This window comes from Drosophila rhopaloa, unplaced genomic scaffold, assembly GCF_018152115.1.
Source record: "Drosophila rhopaloa isolate 14029-0021.01 unplaced genomic scaffold, ASM1815211v1 contig_155, whole genome shotgun sequence".
NCBI classification, from domain to species: domain Eukaryota; kingdom Metazoa; phylum Arthropoda; class Insecta; order Diptera; family Drosophilidae; genus Drosophila; species Drosophila rhopaloa.
The window spans coordinates 4,938,735-4,949,426 of NW_025335034.1; the positions used below are offsets into that span (position 1 = coordinate 4,938,735).

General features: G+C 42.5%; 3 protein-coding genes across 3 annotated transcripts; 1 reads left to right on the forward strand and 2 right to left on the reverse strand.

Moving 5' to 3' along the window:
- Positions 1-1,343: 1,343 nt before the first annotated feature.
- LOC108048738 lies at positions 1,344-2,098 on the reverse strand. The gene is made up of 2 exons (XM_017129575.1): positions 1,970-2,098; positions 1,344-1,898 (listed from the first exon to the last, which is right to left on the reverse strand). Exons 1-2 carry the CDS (start codon positions 2,021-2,023, stop codon positions 1,455-1,457), a joined length of 498 nt encoding a protein of 165 aa, XP_016985064.1. The 5' UTR covers positions 2,024-2,098; the 3' UTR covers positions 1,344-1,454.
- A 1,122-nt stretch (positions 2,099-3,220) lies between these two features.
- Positions 3,221-6,825, forward strand: LOC108048773 (endophilin-A). Its single transcript, XM_017129641.2, has 2 exons — positions 3,221-3,607; positions 3,741-6,825. Exon 2 carries the CDS (start codon positions 3,820-3,822, stop codon positions 4,927-4,929), a length of 1,110 nt encoding a protein of 369 aa, XP_016985130.1. The 5' UTR covers positions 3,221-3,607; positions 3,741-3,819; the 3' UTR covers positions 4,930-6,825.
- Positions 6,826-7,869: 1,044 nt separating this feature from the next.
- On the reverse strand, positions 7,870-9,634 carry LOC108048772 (N-sulphoglucosamine sulphohydrolase). Its single transcript, XM_017129640.2, has one exon. The coding sequence runs from the start codon at positions 9,522-9,524 to the stop codon at positions 7,950-7,952; it is 1,575 nt and encodes a 524-aa protein (XP_016985129.2). The 5' UTR covers positions 9,525-9,634; the 3' UTR covers positions 7,870-7,949.
- Between the last annotated feature and the right edge of the window lie 1,058 nt (positions 9,635-10,692).

The following is a 10,692-nucleotide window of genomic DNA, read 5'->3' on the forward strand; positions in this document are numbered from 1 at the left end:
GTAATGACAACGGCCAACTCAAGTTTCAATCTTAAAATATTTCAATTAAGTGGCTCAAACTTTGAGGTCCCCTTTTCCCCGGAGGGTGTTGTGTGTATGTTTGAAATTTACATTTAATCACATATTTGAATTTGAATTCAAGCTCAGCCATCCGGGCTTATCCATCATCCGGCAGCCCGGCCAGTTGGTCATTTGTGGCCAGTCTTTGGCTCGTTAAGCCAAGCCATTTAATAACCACAGGTCCTGGCTTGGAATCCGAATTCGAATTCAATTGCAAATGCAATATCAAATCGAATCGTATGGGAAGGGAAGGACTGCCGGCCGGCAATTTGAGTGAGGACATTGGATAATTGGACCTACACTGGCACATAAATCAACATTTCCGCTGCATCTGAACGCAACTCAAGCGAGCTGAACTCCCGAATGTCAACGGAGGACCAATTGAGAACCAAATCATGCACTGGAAACAATTTGGCAGCGCCAATTGATAGATGCATAAAAGGGCTGTCATAACCCCTCCAAAAAGGGGGTGGTTATGGGGCACAAAGCATAACAGCTAAAACGGAGGAACGCAGTTCAAATATTTGGCCAGAATGCGTCAAGTTCCAGCCATGGCCCAGCCCGACTCAAGTGTTCGCCACAGTGGTGCCGATTTATCCAATTTAAATCTATATAAATAAACAGTTATGAAAAACAATTTTGTAAATTTTAAAAGTAAAAACAAACATAAAATTCTAAGTGTAAAATTCTATTTTGATAATTTTGTATACCTTTTTAAGCTTGAGCTTAAGCTTTATTTATTCATTTATTGAATTTAATTTAACAATTTTATTTATGGGTTGTCCACGGTCTTAGCATATTTTGGAAATTGCATTTCAATTTAATCACTTTAACAGCACATAGTTATTTTCTACGACTAGATCAATAGACCGCCTCTCTAATTGAGATTATTTTGCTAACTTTTTTTGTTCAATAATATTAAATAAATTACTTTACAATTTCCTTAATTTATGGAAAACCAAATAATAATCTGCCTTTCCTCCACCTTGAAATGTAACCTATTCAATTAAAAATTTTAGATTCCTGATGTTGAGCTATAATGACAGCACTGTTTATCCTTTTAGTCGAGGTCAAACGGGCAGAACTGGGATTTTCACTGGTGACGTGAGCAGCCAAGTATTTGCGCCCGAGAAGGCAACGCCAAAATTTGTAATTCCCGATGGGAAATTTAATAAAACGGCGGAATGCAAAGCTCGACCGGCCACATCAAAGCATGTCCTAGGTCAGGACTCCCAGCCACCACCCCCGCCCCACCCACTGGCCCCACAAAGAAGCAAAAGGAATTCCTGCATTAAGCTTATTTAAATTTTATTGCATCTATGTTGGTCGATTGCTAGCTAAGGAATATTGGATATTAAGTGGGGCAGCTGGGATACAGGACCTGGTCGCAGTTCCTAGGCACGAGCTGCTGCTGGGGTGGCGGCCAGACGCGCCTGCCACTCGTCATCGATGACCTTGAGCTGGTTCTTGGCGTTGGTCAGCAGCGGCTTCACACAGCGGATCTGCAGCCAGGGAAGGGTGGCGTTGTTGCAGCCACTGATCGACTCCTGCGAGGTGGCCACCACATCCTGGACACGCTCGGCCAGATCAGTGGGAAAATCGGGCTGGGCCAGCAGACGTTCCGCCTCGCGTTGCAGGACTATCGACTGGAAGAAGGAGGAGATCGAGGCGCCTCCAAAGGGAGCGGATGGGACGACCGGAGCAGCAACTCCAGCGGCAGCTCCAGTGCCGGCACCACCGAATACTCCATTCAGGAAGGGATTAAAGGCAGCCGCATAGGGATTGGCTGCCGCAAAGGGATTTCCGGCTAGGGGATTGCCACCAGGAACTCCAGGAGCCTTTCAAAGAGAAAATTATACATATCCTGTTGCATTACAATCCACTTATCCGGGTAGCTGTAGCTTCTCACCTGGGCGCTGATGCAGGCGATGCTGGCCGCTAGTAGAACAATTGCGAATTTCATCTTCTTCTGAGTTCGGTTGGTTCTCAGTCGTTGTGGTTTCGTCGAGACTAATTGCTAAATCTTTTGTGGTGCGGGGCTTTTATACGCCATTAAAAACACACGGAGACGATCTTATCTTTTTATATCTTAACTATATCTAACTACTGCGATTGAACTGATTTACATGTTCTTTGTTTGTTCGGCATTTGCCGGCGTTAAGTCCCCTTTCGGGGGTTATCTGCATAGATAAGAAAAGAACACTGTGCAGGAATGTTTGAAAGTTGCTACTTCATGCGGTGACGTCACCAGTTTTTACAATGCCAAGAGAATTAACTACACCTTTCCGCTTGCAAATCTTAAGCACACTTCGGCAAGATAAAACTGATTGTATTGCGGGAGGGCTGTGGCATATTTTTGCACAAAATTACTTTATTTTACTTTATATTCCATTCTGAGTCATCAGCCTCTTATCTTATTATTTTTCCGACCATTTCTAGCTCTATCTAATCCTTCAGCACTAACAGTAACATAATTTGGTGGGAAAATTTGATTTCTTAACATTTTTAAATCATTACAAAAAGTGGCAAATAGATTAGTCTACTTAAATTTGAATAATGATATGTTAAAGCATTTGGAGCGAAGATGTAAAGGCAGTCTAACAGCTGTTAGCATAACTGCCATAACATTATACCGAAATTCAATAACATCAGATTAACATTTCTAATGTTAATGTTAATTCTAGAAAACTGGCTGTTATAAAACCGCCAATTTTCAAATAAATTAGTATTTCCAAAATGTATTTATTAATAAATAACTAGAACTATTTATAATAAAATAGCTCGGATCAACGTGTTTTCAATAGTAAGAGAAACTTAAATAACAAGGAACAGTTAGTGTTCCACAGTTCATTTAAAGTAAAACGTCACGTGAGTAGATCAATTTATGACATGTTACATTAGTACAAGTAATAAAGACCGCGCGACCTCGCTTGGGAAGAAACCACCTATTTCAAATATAAAATACTAAAATATAGACCTAACAGTAAAAATAAGCTGCCCGGAAATAAATAGATTTTTTGAAAATTTAAATCAAAATAAGTACATTATATCTTTAACATGCCCCTAGAGATGGTGCAAATTCGGTCATTTCAGGGGTATGTTTTCGGTATTTTTGGTAAAAGTATATCGGATACTCAGATTAATCTGCTTCACAGGCGGTCACACTGCTTGCGAGTTTCTTCTGTGCCGTTGCAAATTGTTGTACACAGCCAAGATATTGATTTTTGGCAGCCGAGAGGAAAACGCGACCCAAGAGCCCCCGCCCCCTGCGCGCGACGAGTAGTAGTAGTAACGACTCACGGTCCTTCAAACATTACGCAGCCCAAGGTTCTGGAAAAAATCGAAGATTACGAGCAGAGCTGACCAAAAGAGGGCAGAACGTGCAGAGCAAGCGAAGCGAGTGAAAGTGCCAGCGGAAAAGTAGAACTCGAACGCGATAGCTCTGAATTTCGGTTCCGATTAGCATTGGCATTTGCGCCACAGCCTCCGAAAGCAAAGCGAGAAAAGTCACCACCCCCCGCGAGGAAAAGAAAAGTGCAGGCGCCGCGTAAGTCTTCCAAACGTAAACGTTTAAAAATAGAAACGCTCATCCAGAGCCCATTGATGATTTGATATTGATATTGACATTGAAATCACAAGACAAAATCGAGTCTCGACTAACCCAACCAACCCGTTCACAGCAACTGCGTCGAACCCCCCAGTCCATTGAACATTTGACATTGATTGAGCCCGAGGAAAAACCAGAAGACAGCAGCAGCCATGGCTTTCGCCGGACTCAAAAAGCAGATCAACAAGGCCAACCAGTACATGACGGAGAAGATGGGCGGTGCGGAGGGCACCAAACTGGACATGGACTTCATGGAGATGGAGCGCAAGACGGACGTCACCGTGGAGCTGGTGGAGGAGCTGCAGATGAAGACCAAGGAGTTCCTGCAACCGAATCCCACGGCGCGGGCCAAAATGGCAGCGGTCAAGGGCATCTCGAAGCTGTCCGGACAGGCCAAGTCCAATACGTATCCGCAACCAGAGGGCCTGCTCGCGGAATGCATGCTGACTTATGGGAAGAAGCTCGGCGAGGACAACAGCGCGTTCGCGCAGGCGCTCGTCGAATTCGGCGAAGCGCTGAAACAGATGGCCGACGTCAAGTATTCGCTGGACGACAACATCAAGCAGAACTTTTTGGAGCCACTGCACCATATGCAGACCAAAGACCTCAAGGAGGTAATGCATCATCGCAAGAAGCTGCAGGGCCGGCGTCTCGACTTCGACTGCAAGCGTCGCCGGCAGGCCAAGGACGATGAGATTCGTGGTGCCGAGGACAAGTTCGGTGAATCGCTCCAGCTGGCCCAAGTGGGCATGTTCAATCTGCTCGAGAACGACACGGAGCACGTCTCCCAGCTGGTCACCTTTGCCGAGGCACTATACGATTTTCATTCGCAGTGCGCAGACGTCCTTCGTGGCCTGCAGGAGACGCTGCAAGAGAAGCGATCCGAGGCGGAGAGCCGGCCACGCAACGAGTTCGTGCCCAAGACGCTGCTCGATCTGAACTTGGACGGCGGTGGCGGCGGCCTCAACGAAGATGGCACGCCGTCTCACATTAGTTCGAGCGCCTCGCCGTTGCCCTCGCCGATGCGTTCGCCCGCAAAGTCGATGGCCGTAACGCCGCAGCGCCAGCAGCAGCCCTGCTGCCAGGCCCTCTACGACTTCGAGCCGGAGAATCCCGGCGAGCTGGCGTTCAAGGAGAACGACATCATTACCCTGTTAAATCGCGTGGACGACAACTGGTACGAGGGCGCGGTGAACGGCCGCACTGGCTACTTCCCGCAGTCCTACGTCCAGGTTCAGGTGCCCCTGCCCAACGGCAACTAAGCTGATTCAGAACCTGCTCCCGAATTCCCCTCCCATCCTATCAATCTAACCCATCCTATCAAACTGGCTGAAGACGTACGTAGATCGCGGATTGGAGAACAATAACCTTAATGTTGGTTTCGCCACCAGAGGCGCAAGAGTGGGCAGCAGAAGTAGCCGCAGCAGCAGCAGCAGCACATACATGCAAATATATATATAGTTGAATTAGAAGAGCGGGTTACTACGATTACGGATATTACGATACGGCTTAGCTAGCAGCACAGAGCAGGCTAAATTCATGATGGCCATAAGCAAGCTAACTAAATTTTATGTGCGAAAATTTTACCAGTTGGCAACACAATAATTAACAAATTAATTACGAGTTAAATTAATGTACGTATTAACTAACTAAATTTACAAGATGTTACGCGCGCAATGCGACTTCCTTGCGTTTTCACTTTTGATTCTCAAACGTCAGCGATGTTGTTCGTTGCAATGCGAACTCTTAGTGCTAACTCCACACAATAGATCACGTATTAGAACTGTTAGCCGGCGGCAAAGCAAACACTCTAGCTAAATAACTAAATTACCCGTACTCTCGTTCACCCATAGGAGCGCGTCTTTTTTGTCTTACTTCCTAAGTTGTTCTTTCCTCCTGCCTACGACTTTTATCCGGTCTCATCGTTGTAATTTAAAACTACCTATGCCAATGCGCTCTCTATGCAAGGTCCCCTTATAGGCTAATGCTACGTATCCACATCATACGCCCACATATATTTATTATATACCCGAAATACCTATACCTACTCTACCTACGTATATTTGTGCAAAAACAATACTCCCCACACTCTATTCTAAAAGGCATACGGAATACCGTTCTTGATGTTCGTTGTTCAATGTAAAGAATAATTCAATTTCTTCAAGGGATTAAACAAGCGAAATTTGTATCCTACTTTTTGCTCCTTTTTATGTGTGTTGTTTTTTTGTTAATTATATACATAACAACTATATATATATTAAATGAAATCAAATATATGTATAAATATATTTATTAAGCGTATTATCTACATGTATATTTATTATTATGTATTTATTATAAATTATACTGAGCAGCAACGTAAACAATATAATGAATATTAAAAACGATGATAACAGATAAACAGTACTAGCGGAAAAGTAAATGTAACAGAATCCTCCTAAACAATACCAACCAGCATAAAACTAGTTAAACGATTTCCAGAAAAATGTTGATAATAATAACTCTAAACGTAAGCAATCGAAGCATAGCAACACTTACGAACCTACTAACGCGTTTACTAACCGCAACTCTAGATCAAATATTTATATATTTAAAGAGGAATCCAAAACAAAATGAAAATTCAAACAACAAACCGATAAAATTATTAAAATAGTCTCATGTTGGCATATAACGGAACAAGCTATGCACTATATACGAATGTATATACGTTTAAGCAAGATATACACAAGATATATTTACGTATAAAGCGAAATTGAATTGAAATCCATGCAACTTGTGTTGATAATAAATTAGTTAAAGGCGAATAGCCAGAAAAACCATTTAACAGAATTATATTTGAGAGCGAAGATGAAACATTTGCCTCGTGGACGGACAGAAATCCAGAGCGATCATTTCCAGAGGGTCCCATCTGGGGACCCTCAGAATCGCCTGCGACTATCTTTCCAAGCACACATATTTTGACCCATTGACGAGAGCAGAAGTGTAAACAATAAATATTGTAATTATGCATTTGTGTGGGCGGTAACCTAAATAATATACATTATAAACCATATACATATAATAATTACGCTAAAACTGAAGAACCTAATTTATGCAAACCAAAATTAATAAAATTTAATTTTTAATGTGTCTTTCGTTCAAAGTCATAAATGAGAAAAGACCAGCGTTTACGTTTACTCTTTGATATTTGCCAGCTGACCTTAAAACGTGCTGCCTGTTGTGTAACTATGACTCGGAAGCTACTGAGGTCGGGGATTCGGAGGCGGCGCCCCCAATAAACCAGAGAAGCATTGAAAATTTCGATTTTCCACACAGACACACGAGCGGAAAACTGTGCGCCAACCCCAAGGCAACAGCATCCTCCCCTCCATCATCGACTCCCCAATGGGCATGACATTGAAACGTGACGCAGCATCCACATCCACCCCCTGGACCCATCCTGCCACCCACCGAGTGGGTGAGGTCATGCTGCCAGGACACGAGTGCTTGTCAGTCTGGACTGATGCAACCATTGAAGCTGGCTGGGGAATTCGTTTTCATTCTTTACCATTTCTATGAACTATGTTTGTGAGGGCTTATGAGACGAAAATCAAGGTCTGGATTTCACATTATTGTTTAGTTTTTGCTAACGACTAAGATTTTAAAGTAAACTTGGAAATTATTTCAAAGAACTGATTGGTCTGGAAATAGAACAAGTGTTTACATATGCTTTGATTTTTTTGCTCCGATGCTTTTCGATAAAATTGCTCGTTTTTCTATTAGCAATCAAATGTTTTATTAATAGCTGCATATAAGTGTGTTTTTGGTTGAATTGTTTAATCGATTTAAGTGACAAAAACAGTATTTTTATTGAATCTTAAGTATTTTAAGCTTTATTTACCTCAATAAATATAGTTATATTTTTTGGAACTCTAAAAATACTTCCGCATGGCAAAATATAATCCTTAGATGGTTACTTGAAATTTTCGGTTAAATTTTGCAATCAACATTACAAGATTTTTTGGTGTCTGATGTTCCAAACAATGAATATGGAGAAATACTTTGGAAATGTTGAAATATCAATTTTTATTAATTCATTTTAATTTCAAGACCTTGACTGTTTAAAAAATACAAACTCTTTATTCTGCATATTTGAAATTGTATGATCTCTAAATTTGTGATCAGAACTGTAACAGCTTGTGAAGTGAAAAACAACAAATGGGTTGAGTTATCAGCACTTGGAGTGTTTTTATTCAAGGTGCGATAAGACAACAAACCCTATCTGACGAATACTTAGTCAGACCTAGGAAAGGACCACATACTCATCGTACTGGCCGAGCATCTTGCGCTTGGGCCTCTGCAGTGCCTCGTGGCCCAAAGTTAGACAGGCAGGCTGATCCTTAAAGATGCCCTGTTCCTGCAGGACTGCGTGCGGGGCACATCTCCAGGGATCCTTGGTGGCCACCTGCCAGTCGAACAGCTGTTGTCGGAGTTGTTTGAGGGTGGCATTGTACTTGGGCTTCTCTGCCAAATTAAATCGCTCCAAGGGATCCACCTTAATGTCGTACAGCTCCCATTCGGGCCTCTGGTAGTATTGCAATAAAGATCGATACCAGGGCAGGCTTTGCTTGTTAATTGTGGCATTCAGTATTTGCTGGAAGGTGGGGGAGGTATAGAAGTCCTGGTCGATGGGGAAGTCCGCCCAGTAGTTGATGTTATGGATTAGCTTATAGCGCCTATTCCGCACCATCCTCATGGGATAGGCCATGGTCACCTCATGGTAACTGTGGCTGCCAAACACCGAATCGCTTTCTTTTATCGAAGGTTCTGCTTTCAGTACAGGGAGTATGGATTTACCAACGATCTTGGTGTCATTTGGCTTAGGAATCTGAAGAGCCTCCAGTACACTTGGGTATATATCCAAAAGACTGACCATGGCTGCCGAGGTTTCACGATGGCGATCCTCCTTCTTGGGAGAGCTTATGATCAAGGGCGACCGAATGCCATGCTCATAAAGATTAGTTCTACCTCCGGGAAAAGGTGGGCCATTATCTGAGGTGTAGATCACGAGGGTTTGGTCAGCCAGACCAGCTTCTTCTAGTTCCTTGAGAATCACACCAACTCCCTGGTCCAACCTGGAGATGGTCATATACTGAGCAGCCAGTTCCTGACGCACTACATCCGTATCGGGCAACCAAGCGGGCACCTCCAGATTGCGCCAATCGTAGTAGATCGGTTTCCAGTCGGGAATGCTGCCCATTCCCTCCTCACCGCTGCCCCACCGCTCACAGAACTCACCAAACTGCGGGGTAATATGACCACAACGATGGGGATCATGGAAGCCGACCAGCAGGAAGAAGGGCTTCTTCTCGTCCTTGGCTCGTTTTAGGAACTGCCTGGCATACTCCTTCATCCGGGTGATGTTCCTGCCTATCTGGTTGATTGAATGGTGCTCCTCCGTTTGCTCGTAATCGAACTGGAAATTGAAACCAGGTCCAACATGTTTCTTGCCAATGATCCCGCTATAGATCCCCCCGCCACTTTGATCACGCAGGAGATTGGGAAGAGAACCCGTCTCCGGCAGGACATTGAAGTTGTGAACGCCCTGGTGGAGTCCGTACATTCCACTGGAGTGACTGGCCTGACCGGTGAGCAATTGCGCGCGACTGGGACTGCAACTGCTCACCGAAGTAAAGGCGTTGTTAAACAGCAATCCGCGCTTGGCCAATGCATCCAGATTGGGAGTCTGGCAGAATTTGTTCAGATAGGCGCCCGATTCGAAGCCGGCGTCATCAGCCAGGAGTAGAAGCACATTATGGGGGCTAGCGGAGCATCCGCCAATCACTAATAGCGGAATTATCCAGCGGAGCACCAGCATGACAAATAAATCCAGGCTTAAAGCAAAATAAAATTTAAAAGGCCCTGCGGAACAAGATAATTCACTGAACGTCGTCACCGCACTGAAGTCCAGAGCAAGAGAGTCCAATTCTTTTTAAATAACTACAAAGTCTCTCATTTCTCCGTCTCAGTTTAAGTTCCATTCAATTCGATTCCCAGTTCACGTTTAATCTCTTGCTGACAACAAGAGCTCAGCGGGAGCGCGTCTATGTAGGTACATTCACTTTGCCCGACTTTCTTTCAGAGCGGTTTGACTACAGTACTCTCACGATAAGGAAAACCAAAGTAACCTCCTACCTTTAAATGCAAAATCAATGGAATGGCAAAAGGTGTATATATAAATTCAAACCGAAATCTGTGGAGGATTTTTGTTTGTATTTCTTTAAATTTTTCCATTTTTATCGTGGAATTAAACAAAATTTGAATGAAATTTACTTTGATAAAAATAACATTTAAACGGCGAACAAAAGTTTATGTACAAGAATGTAATATTTTTAAATGTATGTATTTTTTAAATCTTAATAAACTTTAATATCTAGATATATGCGTATGTTTTGATCAAAGAATTTATGTCGATTTTCATAAGATTTTTCTTACAATTTTTCAAATCTTTCCCATTAGAGCTTTATTATCATTAAGATTTTTGAAAAAGTAAAAAGAAAAACGAAGTTAACATTTTTGTCCTTTCATTTTTCTATTGTTAATTTTGCAACAATATGAATAAGTCGAATTTGTCAAAATATAACAATCGTCTATTTCGATAGCCTGTCACCAAATTCACATTAGTTTTCAATTTGTTTAGGCGAAGCAAATATTTATTTTATATCAATTATAGAAAACACAGTCTTTCCGGTGTTCGTTTATATATAAATATCGTGGATTACACTTTGTCGTATATTATTGATATTATTTCATGACTGACAGGACAATCCATTTAAATTAAGTTCAGTTTATTCATTATCAAGACTTCTGGCTGACTCTGGCCATTAGTTGATCAACACGTTGTGGTTTCTGATTTTATCTTGCCACCAGACAAGATAAAAACATGGCCCGTTGGAACCACGTCAGTGCTCCTACGCCAATCCCAAATTGCGATGCTACTATATATGAGCAAAATTATACATCCACAAGCAAATATATGTTTGTAT